This window comes from Pteronotus mesoamericanus, unplaced genomic scaffold (genome assembly GCF_021234165.1).
Source record: "Pteronotus mesoamericanus isolate MK-2021 breed Mesoamerican mustached bat unplaced genomic scaffold, CSHL_Meso_final contig_752, whole genome shotgun sequence".
Taxonomy (NCBI): Eukaryota; Metazoa; Chordata; class Mammalia; order Chiroptera; family Mormoopidae; genus Pteronotus; species Pteronotus mesoamericanus.
Genome location: NW_026555251.1, coordinates 882066 through 902467, shown reverse-complemented (window position 1 = coordinate 902467; position 20402 = coordinate 882066). Strand labels below are relative to the sequence as shown.

Sequence of the window (20402 nt, the reverse complement as noted above, 5' to 3'; positions counted from 1 at the left end):
CGCTGGAGCCCGTTCTTGGAAACCCAGCCAGAGAACCAAAGATACAGACACAAAGTCTCATCTGCTCAGCCACAGGCCCCACCCAGGTTGCAGACCTCCAAACAAGAGCTGAGACATCGCTGCATCACACCGGTGCCCCCAAACCCCAGGCAAGTCCACTGTGCAGTGTCCCGGGGGGCCGGTGCCCAGCCCTGTTGACAGCACCCCGACCCGGGGGACGCCAGGCCTCAAACAGCTGGCGGGCAGGTACAAGGGCACCACCCTGCAGCCCTCCCTGGCTGTCCCACCAGTGTTTCCTGCTTGGCATCATGGGGAACGGGGGGGGGGTCCCCAGGGAGCTTTCAGAGGGCAGGGGCCTCCGTGTCTTGAGTTAGGGACAGGCTGGGTGGCCGATGCCGCCGGTGTGGTGCAGGCGTGGGAGGGCAGTTGCAGCCCCAGCACGCGGCCTGCGTCCCTGGCCTCTCGGTCTGGGCTGGGACACTGAGCAAGGGTGGCTCTGCTGTCAACAGGCTTTGTGACCTCGGACTAGCTCTTTCCCTTCTTGGGCCTCGTTTCCCGCCATGGGGGATGGCAGAGGGAGGAGGCAGAACTGAAGGCCAGCGCACAGGCGTGCGCCTGCGGTGCTGACCGGAACGCTGCAGCGGCACTGGGCAGGGGGCGTCCATCCCCGTTTTATAGGAGCAGACAAGGCTGCAAAAGGCTCAGACATCACCCAGGTCCGAGAGTCGGAAGCCCGCCAGCCAGGCTCCCCGCGGCCACCCAGCGCCCCCGCCTGGCTGGGTGCCGCCGACACAGTGAGTAACGGGCGGGAGGCCGCAGCGGCCTGAGTGCCACACAGCCCTCCCTCCTGGGCCCTGCACCTCCTCTCAGGATTCAGCACGTGGGTGGTGATGACCCAGTGCTGTCGCCAGCTGCCTGCCATGACTAAGGTGTGGTGCCTCTCTCCAGCTTTGCTTTGGTGTGACGCGGGGCTGCACCCGGGAGCAGTGACGCCCAGGCAGGGCCCGGAGATGTGTGGCCTCAGCTCCGGGTGCAGAGCAGTCACGGGTCCTGCCCCTCCAGCCCCCACCTGGCAAAGGGGAAATGCTGCCTCGACCTGACTGGCAGGAAGCTGGGGTGTGCGGCCGCGGCCTGCTCCGGGCCACGGCCTGCCTTCTGGCCTCACGCCCAGGCCCCGAGGTTCCGGGCTCGTCCCAGCGATGGGCAGGCAGGCCTGGGCCGCGCCCCCCCTCTGGTCTCACGCTGAGACTGGACAGGGGGTCAGGTGCGACCGGGCCTCCGGCTCACTGCTCTGGACGCCACCCCCAGCCCTGGCCTGCGGCTCGGTTGCTTGGCGCGTCATCCCACACAGCAAAGGTTGCGGGTTGGATGCCCGGTCAGGAACCGTAAGGAAGGCAACCAATGGGTGCTTCTCTCCCATATCAATGTCTGTCTGCCCATCTGTCTGTCTGTCTCTCTTTCTCTCTAACATTCTCTGGTAAAGATTTTTTAAAGAGCCACCCTCCTGCTGGGCTCACTGCTGACCCCACGAGGGCATGTGGGCACCCTGCTCCGAGGCCACTGACACTGCCTGAGGGCCCCCAGGGGTGGTGGGGGCCTGTCTCTGAGCCAGTTTCCTTCTGGCCCTCCTGGCCCCCCAGCGCCTATCCCGGCACAGTGTGCCCCGGGCAGGGGGCATGATGCCGGGCAGCTGCCTCTCTCCTCTCCTCGAGCTGAGGGGGCACACTCCCCGCGGGGCAGGCGGCAACCTCCAGGGGCCTGGTACACAAGGACCCGAGGGCCTGGGGCCACCCGCCCGCCTCCCTAGGCCCCCTCTCCTCCATCTGTCTTCACTGAATGCAAATGAGAACAAGGCTCCCCTCCGTACGGGTTGTGGAGCACCAGCCGCGGGCGCTCGCGGCGGCCCCAGGCGGCCCCTTCTCCTGCGGGGGTGGCCTGCTTTGCGGCAGGAGGAGAGAGGCCAAGGAAGGATTAACCCAGGGTCCCATCAGGGTCTGAGATGGGATTCTCCGGAGACGGGGCCGGCGGTCGGCCCCTTGAGGGGGCCGAGGCCCCGGGGAGCTGGAGGCGGCCCGCCCCGGGGTCTCATTGCGGGGCCTTTGGAGGCAGCAGCCATCCCTGCCTCCCGGCTTTGCCAGCTCTTCCGCCGCCTCCACCGGCACACACCTCCCACTGGAAATCCTCCCGGAGGGTCCAGCTCAGAACCAGCCCTGCCTCACTGTTCAGCTGGCTCTGGACCGCTGGCGCTGTTTAGCTGCGACCAGCCCTGTGGCGTTTTCCTCGGCCCCGAAGGCACTGAGAATGAGGAAGGACAGGGGTGTGGCACAGGGAAGCAGGCTCCCCGCTGGCCTCCGATCACGAGCCTCCCTGAGGAGCCCTCCTCTCTTCCCTGAACCTCAGTTTCTCCATCTTCTAAATGTGAGGGTGGGACCTGGAGACTTCCAACGGCCCTACAGCTGTGTTGTCTACTATGATCACACTATTTTAATTAAAGTCAAACTAGTGAAAATTAAATAAAATTCAGTCCTTCAGTTGCACTAGACACATTTTAAACGCTCAGCAGCCGCATGTGGCTAGTGGCCGCCGCGGGAGGCGACCCCGGTGTACACCGTTTCCATCCTCTCAGGAAGCTCTGTTGGACATGCCGCTAGCCCCCGGGACACAGCTGTGGGCCCCAGGCCGACCCTAACTGGTGTGGCTCTGGGCCCGAGCCCTGGGTGAGACGTTGTGAAGTGAGCGGAGGGAGCCCACCCCCAGCGGCAGGGCAGCCAGGCGAGGGCTCGGAGGCCCTGGAGGGGGCTCTGACAGGCAAAGGCGCAGGGCCCGGGTGGGGGCAGCTCCCTGGGGCTGTCTGCAGGCGCTGCCCTCTGTGCAGCGAGCGCAGGCCGCGGGGGCAGGCAGTCAGGCAAGCAGGCGGTCGGACCACACGGGCAAGGCCCAGGCGGGTTAATGGGCATGCAGGGGCACCGCAGTCAGAGGAAGGTTAGGAACACGCCTGCACTTACATGATGACGGTTTTCTTGGGGACTTTAGTCTCCTGCTCAGTGACTACAAAGAAAACAGTCGGAATAGCGAGGGTTACAGGTCAGCCAGCGCTGGGGGCCGAGCTATCTAAGTGGCATGGCAGTGTAATAAGCCGCTCAGCCTGGGAGCCCTGGCTCTGAGCCCTGCCTGGCCACCTGCGCTGGGACCACTGCCTCCGCCTACAGCCCCAGCTCCCTCACCTCTGAAATGGCGGCCGTGCCTGCCTCTGGTGGCGTGTCAACAATGCGTGCCACAGGAGGGCAGCACCGATGTCCCTCTTGAGGGTCTTGCAAGGGCTTCAGGGAGGGCCAGGGCTCTGCCGAGGCTGCCCACACAGAGGAACCCCAGCTTCTCCTTCAGCCACATGGCTAGGGTGCCCTGGGGATTTGCCAGGCCCGAAGCCTGACTTCTTAGACATAGGCACCGAGCCGAGAGATAGGGAAGAAATAGCCTGCGGCTGCGCAGTGAGTGAGCAGCCAAGCTGGCACCAGGATGGCTGATGCCTCCCCACCCCCCAAAAAATCCTAGAGACCAAGGCATCTCGGGGAGAGAATGACCGGAGCTCCGGAGGAGCACATCTGAGCTGTGTGGCAGGAGCCCGCGGAGCCCACCGGGAACAGCCTGCAGGTGCCTGGCAAGGCCCTGGCCTCTGGGGGAGCTGGGAAACCTGCGTCTTCCCGCTGGAGCGCCTAGCCTTCTCCCCGCTGGAGCCAGCAGGAAGGGCCTGTGGTCCCCGTCTTGCGAGGGAGGACCCAAGTCCCGGAGACAGGACCAGGCAGCACGGGCACCCTAAGGCCTCTCTCTCTGCAGCTTCTGGGCAGGGTCGGGCCTGGCTCACAGATGTCCTCCTGGCCTCGCCGGTGTGGACAGCAAGCACGCCGCCACTGCCGGCACCCTCACATCTCAACACCCCCGCCCCCACCTGCAGGGGACTGAAGAGAAGGCTCAACACCCCCGTGGCGGCGCCCAGGGCGCACGGCCTCCGGCGCCTGGCCTGAAGGGTTTCGGCTTTGCTGCCCTGCTACACAGAGCGAGGCCAGCCTTGGGTGACCTAGAGCATTGAACCTTGTCTCCCACTAAGTGCACATGAAGTGAATGTACCAGTAGTGTCTGTGTGGCACTTGGGAGTCACACCTACTGCACGTGTGCACTCATGTGTGGGTGTGTGCCTGCATGAGCAGGCACACAGGTATGTGCATCCTGCGTGCAGGTCTGTGTGTGCGTAAGGGGCTCCCTGGAGGGCGCGTAGCCCACCAGGAGAGAATGGGGTCAGCCGAAGCGCTGCGTGCGCGGTCTGGGCGGCGCCCACAGCGCGCCCGGCCCTGTGCACAGAGCAGCGTGGGAACCAGGGCCCTGTCTGTCACCCTCCCTGACGGGGGCCTGTCCTGCTGCTCTGCGGAGGGGTGGCCGGGCACCCTGCCCTTGGTCCCTGACCTGAGTGCAGCCTGACAGGCCCTGGGCCCCGTGAGTGCTGGCGACCACAGGGAGGCGCAGCCGTGCGAAGCAAGGCTTCCAGCCCAGCGCAGTTTCGCAAGCGAGGGGGCAGTGCCCACCCCACAGGGCCAGCTGGCTGCGGGGCCACTGGGTTAACAATGAAGCAGCAGGACAGGGTTAGGAAGCAGGAGGTGGCAGGCTCCAGTGCCAGGATCCACGAGGACGGCCATCTCCCTGAGTGAGGCGCGGCCCTGCTGCCTGCACCGCTGGCCGGTCACGGAACGTTGACACAAAAAGATCCACCATGAGAGCAAAGTGAGTAGCTCTGTCGGACACGCTCGTCGCCGGCCGAGAGGGGCGCCGTGGCCCCAGCCCCTGCTCGGCGCACCCCCGTGAGACGCCCCCCAGCGGGACACAGGAGTGCCACAGACACTCCTCCGAGGGGGGCTCGCTCAGCCAGTGCAGGCCGCCCTCTGGGGGACGAGGAGCCGGACCCCAGACCGCGAGGGAGGATGGGGTCCCCATGAGGGCCCTGGAGGGCCTCAAAGGCCCCAAGGCCAAGCTCTGAGCACTAGATGGCGGGAACCTGTGAGGACCCAGACGGACAGTCGCCCCTAGACGTTGGGCCCTGGGAGGTACTGGATCCAGTGGCTTGAGGATCATGGAAGCCAACTTTCAGAACTTGGAAGGACACATATTTCATCTCATCCTGCTATGAAAGCTGCCGCTCCACCAGGCGTTGGCCCAGCCTGTGTGGCACGTCCCCAGGGACGGGAGGCTCCCCGCCTTACCAGACAGTGCTTCCAGGGGGCACAGCTCCCACTGCGAGGAGCCCTCCCAGGGTGGCAGCCTGCTCTGCGAGCCCCGTAAGGCTGCTCCCTCGGGCCGAGCCGGCCCAGGACAGGTGCCAGCTGCCCTCTCCCCGATCCCGGTGTCCCCCTGCCAGGCCCAGCGGGGCCCGGAACCACTGCGTGTGTAGGTGGCGGCACCCCCCTGCCCTCCACCTCCTGCCCCACAGCACACCCGCCCGAACGAGGCCCATCCTGCCGCCGGGCCCCCCGCGCCCTCCCAGGACCCCAGGGGCGGCCCCAGGGGAGGCCTGACCGTGGCACCCTGAGCTCAACACGGACGGTCCGCCTGGCGTGGAGGGGCCCGGCTCTGACGCCCACTCCCTCTCCGGAAGCCAGGCCGGGACCCAGCAGCCCGCACTTGGCCCTTGGCAGCGGCCCTCAGGCGGAGCTGTCCGACCGACCGACCCTTCCGCCCCCGACAAGGACCGGCCGGCCCGCGTCTGGCCCTTTGTACACACTCGTTCTCCCCGGGGATGGCGGGCAGGTCCCGAGCCCCTGACCCCAAGACAGCCTCGCCCGGGCTCTGGGTGTGCAGACCGCCACCCACGGCCCCGCACGCCGCCTATTCTGGACTGGGCCTCGCAGCCCCTCCACAGCCCCGCTGCCTCCTCTCGGGGACCCCGCCCTCATCAGAAGGCTTCCGGGCTCCCCCGCCTGGCGTAGGGTGCAGAGAACCCAGCCAGGCCCGGCCCTCAGCGGCGGCACCTACCTTCCACCACGGCGGCGCGGCCCCGGCGGTGGTGCTGCTCCTCGGCCCGCAGCGTGGCGCTCTGCAGGCCCAGCTCTGCGCCGCCGCGTGTCGAGCCCAGCCGGTTCACCAGCTGCGGACGGACAGCAAGGCCACTTAGGGCCCCAGCTCCCCGAGGAGCCAGGCTTGCCTCGTTGGGGGTGTAAGGACAGGCCAGAGCATGGGGCGCCCAGCCCAGCTGTGTCTCAGGGCCCTGCAGCCTGGCCCCAGCATCCCAGACCAGCCGCCGCGTGCCCCCAGGGACGCGGCACTGCCTGGGAGACCCTGTGACGGAGGGCACGCTCCGGCCCTGCTGTCCCAAACGGCAGCTTTCCGGGCTCTGAACTCAGGAAATGAACTAAATCTTTATCTAGAGTTAACTTTAAAAGATTTAAATTTAAATCGCCACGTGTGGCCAAGAGCAACCGAACTGGACAGGGCCCAAACAGAAAGACAATCTGCTTCCTCAGGACCTGACACAGGGACCAGACGCATCCTGGCCCAGCCCCAGCACCGGCTGCAGCCGCTCGGGGGCGGCGGCAGGCGGAGCCAAGCCTGCATGGCCATCCCACCCGCAGAGAACAGCCCTACCCGGGCCCTCAGGGGGTCCCGGTAGCTCCCGCGGCTGCTGGCGGACAGTAGATCTGGGGTTCCTCCCACACCACAACGATGGGTGACCGTGGACGGGGGTCCCCTGGGTCACCAGGGGTGGTGGGTGACCGTGGACAGGGGTCCCCTGGGTCATCGGGGTGGTGGGTGACCGGGGACGGGGGTCCCCTGGGTCACCAGGGGTGGTGGGTGACCGGGGACGGGGGTCCCCTGGGTCACCAGGGGTGGTGGGTGACCGGGAACGGGGGTCCCCTGGGTCATCGGGGTGGTGGGTGACCGGGGACGGGGGTCCCCTGGGTCATCGGGGTGGTGGGTGACCGGGGACGGGGGTCCCCTGGGTCATCGGGGTGGTGGGTGACCGGGGACGGGGGTCCCCTGGGTCATCGGGGTGGTGGGTGACCGGGGACGGGGGTCCCCTGGGTCATCGGGGTGGTGGGTGACCGGGGACGGGGGTCCCCTGGGTCATCGGGGTGGTGGGTGACCGTGCGCCTGGTGTTCCTTTTGTTGTCATGGATGGTGGTGACAGTCAGTCCGATGTCCCCTGTCATCATGTGTCCTGGACGGTGATAACAAGCCTCCCACCACGTCTGTGCGCCTCTTCTTACCTCGCACTCGTAGTGGCCCATGTCCTCCTTGCCGGCCTCCCGGATCTCCAGCTTGAGCAGGCCACTGCGTGACTCACTCAGGGTCCGGTACTTGCCGCCCGGGGACAGCAGGACGCCATCCTTGTACCACCTGAAGCCAGCCCTGGGGGTCAGTGGGGGCCTCTCCAGAGGCCCCGTGCACTAGACCCTCCCTCACCCGGGCCTCAGGTCTGGCTGTCCTTTGAGCACCCGGCCTCTTGGGTGCCGCCTGTCCAGTGTCCAGCTGGCAGCGTCCCCCTTGCTTAAGCGGCGTCTGTATCAGGACGGACCGGCCCCGAGACCCCCACTTCTCACCCAAAAGGCTGAACTTCTGTCTCACCCACCTAGACCCCACGTACATGCTGCCCACCTTTGATTTTCAGACAGAAAAGGCTGCCCCAGGTTGGCCCGCCCTCTCATCGCCCCAGCCCACCTGATCTGAGGATGTGGGACACCTTCGATGGTGCAGGTCACCTGGGCGTCCTCTCCTTCCACAAAAGGCACTGCCCGGACCTTGTTCACAAAACGCGGAGGGACTGTGGGGCCGCAGGGCGTGGGGGAGAAAGGGAGAGAGACAGGGAGAGACACAGAGATGGAGAGATAGGCCCAGAGGGAGACATGCCCAGGGAGAGTGAATGACAGAGGAGGGGGAGAGAGAGAGAGACAGGGAAAGATGGGGCAACAGAGGGAGAGAAACCAGAGAGACAGAGAGACGGCATAACACGCAGGACCCCACCCGACAGTGAGCCCCAGACCGGGGCCCGAGGGCCGGGCACCTGCCAGCTCCGCCCGAACGGCGCACCCCGGCGCTGCTGTGGTGAGTGTGGCCCAGCCGCCCAACACCTGGCCTCCCTCCCAGGCTCACCCTGCACCAGGATCTTGCCCAGGGTGCTGGCTGTGCCGGCGGCACTGGCTGCAAAGCACATGTACTGGCCAGAGTCAGCGCCGGTCAGGTTGTCCAGGATGAGGGTGCATGAGCCATCCGGGTCTTCAATGAGGATGTGGTGAGGATCCACCTCCACTGGCTTCCCATCTGGAAAGGAGGGGGGCTGTCACAGAGGGGCCCCATGGGGATGCGAGGCAGGCTCGCCCGGGGGTCACGAGGTGGCGATAGGGTGTGGAGAGAGCCCCGAAGCACAAGGGCCAGACACAGCTTCCCGCAGGGGGCCCGGCCGGCCAAGCCAAGGGGCCCTGAACACTGGTCCAGACCTCCGTGTGCACAGCGTGGCCTCTGGAGGGCGGGCTCTTACCTGAAAGCAGAAAACGTCCTGTTCCAACGACCAGACCCTGAGCCACCTTGCCCGTGAAGTGGGACTTCCGGGCACCTCCAAGGCTCTGGCTGCCCCCTCCCCCAAGAGACACACTTGGACACTTCCCATCTCTTTATAATCACTCTTGTCCAAATACCCACCCAGCCTAACATCTGCGCCCACACTGTGTTCCTTTCCTGGGTAAGGAATAGGGAAATGTGCACCTTCCACTCCGAAGAGCTCTTTCCTCCATAAATATGTAAAACTCCATAAACAAACACTTTCCTATAACTCTGCATGTGTGGTTTAAATTACAATGGTTCATAAGCAGCATGTTGGCCTTTAATTCACAGGGAGCATAAAGAAATGACTTAAACACATACCAAAAAGCCTCCACCCGCCCCGGCTCCGCCGCGGCCCTGTGCCTGTTCCTTCCTGGCTGCTCCCACTCCCTCCCCACCTCCAGTGCTGCCTTCTCATTGTCTCCCAACCCCCTCCCCTCAGCTTCCGTCCCCCGCAGAACGGCTCTTGCTGGAGTCCGTTCTCAGCCCCCACCCTACTGTCAGAAAAGAGCTCTCCGTGCCTTTTCAGGTCCCCGCGCGGCCCGCGCCGCGGCCCAGTGCGTGTGGCCTCCAAGGCAGCGGGGACGCAGCCCTCTCCCTCCGTACACCCCACAGACTGACTGACTGAAACACTGTGCTTGTCTGCGACCCGCAGTTTTTGGCTCTGACGGGAGCCTTGTGCCTGTGTCTGGCAGGCAGACCCTTAACAGCTCCTGATACTCAATCTGGCGACCAGAAAGGGACACTGTCAGAGACACATCATTTCAGAAGAGAAAGAAGGTGGACAGTTAACAGGCCCTGAGCGAGGTCACGGGCCAGCTGGGCAGCACACGCTCCCTGCTTGCGGCCTGTGCGTGGCGAGGCTCTGGGTGGGCGGCTGCCATCTGCGCGCTGAGAGGTGGGTTCAGGGACAGCCCTTGCAGGTTAGCGCCTGGGCTGCCTCGCTCTCCCCGTGGTGCTGCTGGGTCAGCCGCAGGTCACCCGGCTTCCCGGCTGGGCTGTGCAGACAGGGCTGGCTGTCACTGAAGCTAAGGAGCCGCCTTGGCTCCGGGCTCCGCCCCAGGAGCTCCACGCTCTGCCTCTGGAATGATTTGCCCTTGACCTGTCTGTCTCGTAACCAGCTCGGTGCCAGACCCTCTTGGCACTTGCCAGTCCCCCGCCCCTTAAACACTTCTTTCCGCATACGTCCAGCCACCGGCTATAGAATAGTCGGGGAGGTGGAGAGCAGACACCTGACCATCCCGCGTTTCTGCATGCAGGTCTCCTGTGTAACCCCTTGACCGACGGGCGAGGCTGGTCCGCCTCCTTCACGGGTCGCCTGGCTCCGTCAGGACCCCGGAGAGCTCTGCCTGTAGAGCCCACTTCCCAAACATCGGCAAACACTACAGCCTAAGCTGGGCCACGACCAGCCTCAGTGGGCAGAGGGCAGGGGCGTGCAGGGACTTGGCACGGGGACGGGCGCCAGGCACACCCGCGTGGAGGGTTCTTTCAGAGGTGACGGTGAAGGAGCGGGGGCGTGCAGCAGGCACTCTGTGTGCGGACAAGCCCCATGGGGAGGCATCAGCCGTGCACGCACGCCGTGGAGCCTGCGCGGCATCTATAGCGGAACGCTGGCGGCAGCCGGAGGGGGTGGCCCACGAGAGCGTTCTGACGGGTGGCCCTGCCTCCGCAGCAATGCGGCCCAGCCCTCAAGGAGAGAGGCTTGAGACGTCCTGCTAAGTGCACACCCCCAGTGAGAAGGCCAGTGCCATGCAAGTTGGACCCCAACAGGCCGAGGGGCACGGGGACCAGAGAGTGACAGGAGGCAAACGTTGCGTCGGCAGAAGCGGCCGAGCTGCCCGGGCTCGGGTTTGGGAGGGCCCAGAGCCCTGCGGGCCACCGACTGCAGAGGCGTCCGGTTCCATCCCCGACACTTGGCCCCTTCTCCCCCCTCCACCCAGCCTGCACAGCTGTAGGAGAAAAGCGGTCGGGAGCAGGCATCCGTGCCCCTGCCGCCGAGGGACCCAAGGCCCTGCGTGCCCGTCCCCCACAGCAGGCCCTCGGGCAGGGCGGGGGGGCACACACCTGCACGGCCCTGCTGGACGCCGGGGCCTGGGTCCCGGCGATGGAACCCGCACAGGATTGCCGGTCCTCCAGGAAGCCAGTGTCACCTTGAGGCCAACTCAGGGGACTGGAGCTGTGGCTCCTGCCCCTAGACCCCGAGGTGTGCCATGGAACTCCTTGCTCCAAACAGGGAGCAGGCACTGCCCAGGGGGATGCCTATGCAGGGAACACGTACCCCCTGGCCCCGCAGCCTGTTTCTTTCAGGCTGGTGCTTGGATCTCTGGGGAGAAAGGAGGTTCTGGGCCCCCTGGGGGACATGAAGTAGCTGGGGTAAAGGGAGAGGCTGCGGCCCACGTCAGTGGCCTGGCACAACCAGAGGGAGGAGACTGTCCCCAGCCCGATCTGGCCCCTGCTGCTGTCGCTGCAGCCGGTGGAGGCAGCCTGGCTGTTCTGGGTCGGTGGCGCCTCCACACAGTGAGGCTTCCAACCACGTCCCCAGTGCTCCCTGCCCCCTGGCAGCTGCCCGGGTGGGCGGGGGTGGGCCCTCTGCCCCCGACACTCAGCTCCTGCTGTGTGAGGACATTCTGTCTGCCAACCGACCTGGCTTCTGCCCGATGCTGCTCTTCCTGGCCTAGAGCTTTTGCGAACGGCCCGACCGTTTGTTTTCCCTCTTAACAAACTACAGACGGCCTGGTGAACAACAGCCCCTCCTCGAGGGCGTGAGCCATGGAGGCAAAGAGACCGTGGAGGGGCTTCCACCCAAGTCACCAGGGTTCTGCGTAGAGCCGCCACGGGGCGCGTGCCGGTGAGCCTGCTGCGTGCCACGCAGAGGACGGCTGAGAAATATGCCAGGCCGGGCGGGGGCACATCGCGTGAGGAGGACCCCCATCCTGGCAGGTCCATGCCTCCCGGGCTACTGTGGTGTTTCCCACCGCGATGTTGCTTTGGGTCATTCAACGGCCAGCTCTGGCCACACACCATGGCTGCGGGCCACCCGGACCACGTGCCGTTTGACCACTGTGTAAGCATGGGCCGACTGTCCCGCTGCCCGCCCCCCCACTCACTAGACACCCCTCCAGGGTCTCGCCGGGTGATTACCGGTGAAAGAGACGGCAGGCTGCCCAGAGCCGTCAGAACCCAGGATCCCGCCTCAACCTCCTGGGCGAGGGGGGTCCTTCCCTCCCCTCACAGGTGGCCGGCCGGCACACGCGCCTGGTGACAGCCAAGTCTGAAGGGAGGGCCCGAGGGGTGCAGAGTCACTTCTGGGCGACTGTGAATGGCCTTGCCCCTCTGGGCCCATCCTTCAGGGGACAGTGCTGGGTGCGGAGGGGTGGCAGGGAGGGCGATGGAGTCGCAAGGCGAGGTGCGTGGGAGGGGACTTCTGCAGACCCCAGGGCACGGGCCCGCAGGCCTCCCTCCTGAAGGCCGGCCCTGGCAGGCAGCTCTCAGAAGCCGGCACGGGCCTCCGCCTGCTGCGCCTGCCAGCCCCGCTGCGCAGCCCTGCCCACGGCCACAGCGACGGTCCCTGCTGTGTGACGCAGCACAAGGTCCCGACGTCCTCTCCAGCCCCACCCTCAGGCCTTCGCGGGCGCACGAGCACCAGGTTGGTTGCACACAAGCAGGACAAGAAGAATGACAGCCCTGGGACGGCGCCTCCAAACCCAGGACTGGACTCGGACACGCCCCCAGCCAGGGGGCAGAGGCGGCCGCCGCCGCGGAGAGTGCCGTCCGCACACCCGGGCCCTGCCCCTGCCTCAGCAGGGCACTGGAGCCTCGGCGGAGAGGCTCCGCTGAGCTCTGCGGGCCCTCCTGGTGAACTGCTGACCCGAAAGGCGGCCGTGCAACGCCGGCCTCGGTGTCCCTGAACTCTCCGCCACCCCGGTGCACTCGGACCCGGCCTGAGGCCGCGTGGCAGGCAGCCCTTCTTCCCCACTGTCCCACTGTCCTGCCTCCGTGCCCCTCCCTCCGCCAGCCTCCTGGCCACCTTGCTGCCTCGGGACCATCCCGGGCTGCCTGGCTCTGCCTCAGCTCCCCGGCTGCCACGACACTCCTTTGTCTCCCTGCCGTCGCCTGCCCCGCCCCCAGAAGGCAGCTCCCTCGGGCAGGGCTGCCCCCGTCCTGCTTCCTCTGCCCTGGCCCCGCCGTCCTTCGTTTGGGGGCAGGTAACTGGGGCAGAAGGCCTGTTCCTCGCACCCAGCCCCTGACCAGGCCCCACCCTAGGTCCCCAGTCCGCTCGATTCCTTCTGGGAGGCTCTCGCTGTGGCAGGGCCAGCAGCCCTAGGCCATGGGGACCTACCTTTGTACCAGCTGACGACGGGCTTCGGTGTGCCCGTCACACGGCAGGCCAGCTTGACTGTTTCACCCAGCTCAGCTGTGCAGTCGGCCAGCTCTTCCTCGAAATCTGGGGGGCCTGGGGACACACACACCACACACTTGGGCCCTCAGCGCACCCCTGGCAGGGCTGAAAGTCCCAAGGCCGAGGGGTGCAGCTGCTACAAACACCAGCCCTTGCAATTCCACACGGGGCCCGAATGGGAATCTGGATCAGAGGCAGGGTGGGTGTCCTTGGGGAGTCGGGGGTGGAGTATGGAGAGGTCAGTGTGTTGAAAGGGGGCCTCTCCCGTTCCAGGTGGGAAAGGAGGCCCAGGGATCGGGCCTTCACACCTCTAACGCCCTGGGCACTTACTCTGCCCTGGGGGCCCCTGAGTGAAAGCCAGTGGCCCCACTTGAGTCGGGGCCAGCCCAGCACCCCAGTTCAGCAGATGGAGAGACTGAGCTGGTCGAGGGGAGAGCCAGCCACCTGCCCTAGGAGGCAGCCCCTTCCCTGGCGGTGCCTGCCCCCGCCAGGGGCCAGGGTGTCCCCGAGCTGGATGGCCAGGCTGAAGGGTGCGAGCCCGCGCCTGGCTCAAGGCCAGGACCGGCACTCACGCCAGACGGGCAGGGCCAGGCGCTGCTGGATGCCGCAGATCTCCTTCACCCAGGCATTCTTGGTGATCACGGTGCGCGCCTGCAGGAGGTACTTGCGCACCGAGTCCTCCCGCTCATGCCACACCTCGAAGGCGCGGTCGTCCCCCTCCACCTGCTCGTTCAGGTCGATGTGGCTCAGCTGCGGGGGGAGGAGGCAGGCTGACTGCCCTGGGTGTGGCCGGGGGGCCGGCCTAGGCCTCCCCCCCACACCCTGCAGGCCCCCGTCCCCGCAGGCTGTCCGCTGCCCACACACCTTCATCATGTTCCGGAACACATAGCTGAAGGTGTCCGTGTGGGAGTCCCTCCTGGGCTTGCAGACCACCAGGTGGTGGGGGAACAGGAACACGTGGCGGTGGTGGCCCTTCCAGGGCATCCGTGCGCCTGGTGCCCCCTCCCACACGATGAAGTGGCCCTGGGAGAGCGGTCAGCCCTCGGTCAGCCTGGGGGCCGCCCCCACCCCATGCCAGGCCCACCCCGCGCGGCACCCCCCAGACCTGGCGGATGGGCTCGCCCAGGGCCTCCAGGGTGCCTGGGTAGTTCTCCATGAGCGACACGTGCAGCTGGTTCTCGGCGCGCTGCGGCAGGGCGGACACCACCGCGTAGGCCTGCTCCAGCAGCGCACAGTTCTGCCGGTTCCGGGCCTTGTTGCGGATCAGCTCCTGCGGAGGCGGCAGGTCAGGGCGCGCCCCACCCACCACGGGGCCGGGCGAGGCAGCGAGGGCACGGCACAGCCCACCTACCTTGAGCAGGGCCTGGTACTGCTGGACCCGCTGTACTGGCTGCTCCAGGAAGTGCTGCAGCGGGGGCGGTGGCGGCTGTGAGGGGTCAGCGGCCGATAGCACCTCCTCTGAGTATTTCTGTGGGAACACAGGGTGGGCTTCAGGGCAGCAGGGTGTCGGGGGACAGGCCCAGGGATGGCTCATGTCACCCAGAGCCTGAGGGCAAGCACATAGCCTCTCCTTCCATGGTGGGCCCCCTCCCCTCAATGGCTGGTCACCAACAGGCGGGAAAAACTCCAGGGAATGTGCCTGCTTCCCTCACGAAGCCAGGGCCCAGGGACCTGGGCAGGCCGGTGGGGGGTCCCTGGCAGGTGGGGGGAGGAGGGGCACAGTCAGAGGAGAGGATCTTGGGGACAGGGTCGGCCACGGCGGGGCACGGGCACCTTGTAGAACTCCTGCACGGCTGTGCTGACCACCACCGACTCGGCCTGCACTCGGCCCACCAGGAACTCCAGGTACTTCTCAAAGGCCGCCTGGTTCTTAATGAAGCACATGGCCACATCGTCATCCGTGTCACAGCTCTGCAGCTCCTGCAGGAAGCTGCCATGGAGGGGACAGATTCAGGAGCTCACCCACGACCCACGACCCACAACCCAGCCCCAGTCCTCAGGTTTGGGAAGAAACAGGCTCCTGACAGGGCCTCGCCCCAGTGGCTCCTGGGAGGAAGTGGGCGTGGCTACAGGGACACATGTCTGGGATATTTGAGGGTGTGTACGTGTATGCAGGTATGTGTGTACATATGTGTGCATGCATGCAAGGAAGCGCATGTACATTTGTACATTTGGGCACACGTGCATAGGCACACACATATGTGGATGTGCATTGTGTGCTGTACATATTGGGTGTCTGTGCACACATAACCCATGCCCAGGCAGTTAAGGACATGCATGTGTGTGCATATATATGTATATGTGGGTTCCCATGTAACCTATGTCCATGCATGTTAGGGCATGTGAGTGCACACATACGGGTGTGCCTATGTACAGAGGCTGCAGCAGGCGCTCCAGGGATAAGCCAGGCTCACACGCCTGTGTTCCCGGGGGGAGGCATGTGCCCACAAGTAAACCAGGTCACCTGCTTCCCTCCCTTCTTGGCTCTTGCCCACCCCAAGGCCCAACCCTGGGGGCCCACGGACGCGTGAGTGTGTGTGTGCTTGCATGTGCAGTGTGCGGTATGGGTCATGCGTGCATACATGTGCCTGTGTGCACACAGCTCGCCCACCTGCTGTGGAAGTGGCTGAGTTCCTGCACGTTCCGGAAGATGATGGCCTTCTGGCTGGCCACGGCGACAGGCACGTTGGGGCAGCGGTCCAGGTGCTGCATGTGGTGGCTCTGCAGGAACTGCAGCTCGCCCACAAAGCTCTGCTCGGAGCTCAGCAGCTCCTGGACGACGGAGCTGCAGGCAGAGCATGAGGGCACCGGGGACTCAGGTGCTGAGCAGGCACCTGCCCTCACAGGCAGCCTGGGGCCAGACAGGGCTCACAGGGGGCCCGCCGCACAGAGTCGCCAGGCAAAGGCCGCGCCCCGCCCCCGCACCGCGGCGCCTCACCTCAGCCGCCTCTTGTACTCATCCTCAGACACGGCCTCCCTGGGGAACTCGGGGGCCTCGGCAGGCCCCCACTCTGGCGATAGCTGGTGAGGGACAGAGCGGGTTGCAGGCGCTGGCCTGGCCCTGTTGGTGTCAGGGTCCCCCACGCATCAGGGGACAACAGTCCCAGGACAGCCACCCAGCCTGGCAGTCCAGGTACCTTGAGCCGCCTGTCCAGGTAGGCGGGGGACACCCAGCCCTGTCGCGAGGGGCTGGACTTGGTGGGCTTGGTGCGCACAAGCCAGCGCAGAGGGTGGGCTGAGTCCAGCACCTCCACGTACTGGCCCTCCCGCAGAGAGATGGTGTCCTGCTCGGCCCCCAGAGGCAGGTAGTCAGCTGTGACCACGTAGATGTCAAAGATCTGGGGGAGGGGGTGCCGAGTCAGACCCAGACGGGGGTCAGCTGGGCCTCTCGCAACCCCAGCCACAGGACCCCTGACAGTAAGTCGGGAGGAAGGAGTCATGCTGAGGGTCCATCAAATTACAGAACAGGCCCAACTGGCTTCTGCTGATGGAGACAGGATAGGAGGTGCTATGTACGGCCACCCCTGAGTGACAAAGGGGAGCCTCGGGGGTGTGAGCGGTCCTGGCTGTGGTAGTATGTCGGATGCTCAGAGGTGCACTTCCAGCCTCCTCCACCCGGCTCCCTGAAGGCCCCGCTCCTTCCTCGCCCTCGATCCCCTCCCCCGCAGCTCTGCAAGCTCGCCCAGCACCCCCACCCCTGCAACACCTCTCCGCGGGAGTCCCCGTCTTCCGACTCTGAGGACGACTCTTGGACAATAGAGGAGGGGCGGGAGCGGCCGTGCCGAGGGGATGCGGACGGGGTCTTGGATTCCTCATCACTGTCGCCTCCAGGCACCTGCAGCTTGGCTGGGGGCACAGGGCATGTGACCCTGGGAGGGGACAGCCCCTTGTGCCCCTCCCCATGGGCCTCGGGGTGTAGGCGTGGAGGCCCCACCTCCCGCCCCCAGGCCTGGCTCCGCGACGCCCCTCACCCTGGGCGATCTTGGCCGACACCATCTCCGTGATCTGTGAGGTCAGCTTCTGCAGGAACTCCTCCGTGCCCACCTCAGCCAGCGGCAGGTGGCCACGGGCCGTGGGCTCCAGGGGCTCTGCTGGTGGCCAGACCCTAGGTCAGCCAGCGCGCACTGCAGACAAGCCCGAGCACCCCCTCGGGGCCCACCCTGACCTCAGGGTCCAGGGGAGACGGGAACACACAGGCTCGCGGCTCTGCTGCCGGAAGCCGAGAGTTTGACCAGGACGGGGGGGCTGTAACGGCTCAGGGGTGTCCAAGTCAAGGTGTGACCGAGGCCTACAAACACAGGGAAGCCGGGCCCAGGAGAGGGGCAGCAGGTGGGCAGGAGCGCGGGCAGCGGCAGGGCCAAGCCAGGCAGAGACCAGGATGGCGGAGGAGCTTTAAGACGCTGAGGCCCCCAGTGGGGTTCGTGCCTTCTCCCTGGGGTCCTGAACTGGGTGGCTGGTCGGGAAGGGGTTTGGGTGGGGCAAGGGGCAGAACCCAGATATTTGGCCTGAGGGTGTGGAGACAGGGGGGTGAGCCTCACTGTCTGGGGTGAATGAGGGCCGCTGAGGGGGTAGGCGTTGGTCACCAGAGAAGTGACCTGAAGGTGGGTGATGGACACACGGTCTTGTCCTCTGTATTTCTGTGCAGATTCACATTTTTCATAAAAAAGTTAAAAACACACCAAGGTTCCAGAATACATGTGCAGGTGCCCAGGAAGGGGCTGGACGTGCACCCCAGCCCTGACCTGGCCGCTGGCCCGCACTGGGGCACCCCCCAGCCAGCGGGGCGGCTGGGCGGCTGGACTGAGAGCCGAGCTGACGGTTGGCCGGGCCCAAGTCAAGCAGAGCTCAGAGCGGGGCCCAGAGGGGCACTTGGGGAGCCCCAGCCCACAGCTGGGAGGGCGGGTGCTCAGGCCACCTGGGGGTGGGCAGCCTCCTCCACACACCACCCCTAATTAGGAACAGGCCCTCGGTGCCCCCCGTACCTTTCTGCCCAGCAAGGTCAGTGAAACCTGCAGGTTCCAGCATCTGTTCAGAGATGGCTTGGGTCCTAAAGACAGTGGGATGTCTTGAGGACCTGGGGTGCACCCACCGGCCGTACCCTGGGGTGGGGGGCTTCTGACGGCTGTGGGCCAGGTGCCACAGGCAGGCCCTGGGGAGTCCTCATTTTACAAAGGGTAAACTGAGGCACAGAGCAATTGGGGGCTGGCCCAAGCCACACGGCCTGCAAGGGACAGAGCCAGGCCAGGTCCGGGGATGGGCTCCCTCTCCAGCAGCGGGCCCCCCCAGGGCCGGGCCCCCAAGCCGCCCCCGTTAGCTCTGGCGCGGCCCCTCACTCACCCCTGAAGGAAGGTGGAGATGAGGGCCTCCTTCACCCCGGCTGTCTCTCCCACGGCCTCCGCCTCCTTGGGCACTGTCAGAAGGACAGGTGACTGCCAGGATGACACCCACCCTGCTAAGGTGATTTTGGTTGGGACCTCTGCCTGGGATACTGGGGCCACCCCCACCTGGGGGCCCCTGCCTATCTGTCTAGAGCCCCAAGGGAAGCCTGTGCCGGCACCCCAACTCGGCCCACACCCACCCCCCAGTGGAAGGGGCAGGAACGGGTCGCACTGGGTGCCTCCGCCCCCAGAGGGGCTGGGCAGGGCCAGGAAGAGACTGTGCGGGGCCTGTGCTTGGGGAGGGGTCTCGGTGGGGTCTCGGCGACAGGGCACAAATCCCCGGCAGTAGCAGCTCCCTCCCTCCCCCACCAGGCCACCCACGCCCACTCACGGCCAGAGACACGCAGGCTGGCGGAGCAGAGGGCCTGGCCGGCAGCGCTGCCCGCGATGCAGGTGTAGGTGCCCTGGTGCTGCCGGCCCACGTCCAGCAGGACCAGGCTGTGCTGCTGCGCTGAGCTGGCCACCGTGTAGCCCGGTGTGTCGGGGCGGATCCACAGCACCCGCTCCGCCGCCTCCTGCAGCCAGTGCACAGCCGGGGCCGGCACACCTGCGGCAGAGCGGGCGGTGGACAGTCAGCCCCCACTGAGAACGGGGTTCTGTGGGGCGCCCCGATCCTCTCTGGGGGGCCCAAGTTGGAAGGGGGCTGCTCTGAGCCTCCCTGGGGGTCCTGGGTGGGGAGGACAGAGTGTCCTACCTTCAACCTTCACGGAGAAAGTGATGCTGGAGCCCTTCTTCACCTTTTTGGAGGTGAACTTCTCCAGGAATCGGGGCGGCACCAGCTGCTGCTGCACATCTGGGGAGACACAGGCAGCCACTGGTGACCAGTGCAGAGCCATAGCCCTGCGTGGTGGCTGGACTCTGCCCCTCCCCCAGGCCCGGCGCCCCCCAGCCGGCGGCTGCCCCTGCAGCCTGTTCCCAGGGCGCTCCCCTCCCTCCACCTGACGGGCATCCCCACACACCCCTGGGGGCCTTAGTGCCCCTCTGCCCGCCCATCTGGACTCACCTGCTGCTGGCTTCTCCTCTGGGTCGCTGGGGCCTGAAAGAGACAGGGAAGTCAGACCGGAAGTGGGGTGGTGCCTCCTACTCGGCCGGGGCCTGCCAGGAGGGTGGGGTCCGGAGGATGTCCTCGCGCCCCTGCACCCATCACCTTTTGGGATCCAGGCAGGCAGCCATCGGCCCTCCCACGCACCTCTGCACATGGGACAGCCGACCGTGGGCCCGATCCCACACCTGCTGTGGGGGAGGGGGGCAGACTCCAGTCCCAGCACCCACCTCGGACCAGCAGCCGAGCAGACGAGTAGGCAGCGCCCACAGCATTGCTGACGTAGGCCGAGTACTGGCCGGCATCCTCGCCGGTGACCGAGAGGACCTCCAGGGAGTGCAGCGTCTTCTTGTCCACCATGCGAATGTGTGCGGAAGCCGCCAGGGGCTGCCCGTCCTTGAACCAGTACAGGCGGGGCGCCGGGTAGCCTGAAACCACCGGGGGAGTGGTCAGCACAGGCCACCACCCAGTGGGCACTGTGCCCCCTCCCTCTGGCCCAGGGAAAGGGTCCCTGGACGCCCCGCAGGCCACAGTCATGGCCTGACCTCTGCTGGCAGGAGGCACCGCCTGGCCCTCCGGCCCTATCCCCCTCACCTTTCACCTTGAGCTGGAACTTGGCCAGGCGTGTGCCGGGGGCCACCTGGAGGTCTTTCAGCTCCTCCACTATCTGGGGCAGTTGGCCCTCCTCTGACGTAGACTCCGCGCCCTCCTGCTCGCGGCTGGCAGAGATCAGAGGGGCAGCGTGATGTGGACGGGCGAGGGGCCCGGGCCGGAGGGCCGGGGTCAGGACCGGACGGCTTCCCAGGCCCCCCGTTAACATGCCAGAAGGAGGCCGCGCGGCCGGGCGGAGCCCCCAGGACTGGGGCTCCATCGGCGCAAGCCAGCACAGCCACCCCCACTCCAGGACTGGGGCCGCCAGCGTGCTGGGCACTGCCCGCCCCCG

At 66.3% G+C, this 20402-nt stretch overlaps 1 protein-coding gene across 1 annotated transcript in view; it reads right to left on the bottom strand.

Moving 5' to 3' along the window:
• The window catches only part of OBSCN (obscurin, cytoskeletal calmodulin and titin-interacting RhoGEF), a 164869-nt gene that overhangs the window by 15541 nt on the left and 128926 nt on the right, over positions 1–20402 (bottom strand). Inside the window, 23 exon segments of the mRNA XM_054584055.1 lie at positions 3006–3048; positions 6019–6130; positions 7251–7380; positions 7702–7804; positions 8134–8301; positions 12920–13033; positions 13552–13729; positions 13844–14002; positions 14085–14249; positions 14331–14447; positions 14753–14909; positions 15591–15764; positions 15918–16000; positions 16117–16317; positions 16686–16825; positions 16951–17070; positions 17962–18026; positions 18317–18389; positions 18749–18964; positions 19112–19210; positions 19421–19453; positions 19690–19887; positions 20054–20178. Coding sequence (XP_054440030.1) covers positions 3006–3048; positions 6019–6130; positions 7251–7380; positions 7702–7804; positions 8134–8301; positions 12920–13033; positions 13552–13729; positions 13844–14002; positions 14085–14249; positions 14331–14447; positions 14753–14909; positions 15591–15764; positions 15918–16000; positions 16117–16317; positions 16686–16825; positions 16951–17070; positions 17962–18026; positions 18317–18389; positions 18749–18964; positions 19112–19210; positions 19421–19453; positions 19690–19887; positions 20054–20178 — 2973 coding nt within the window.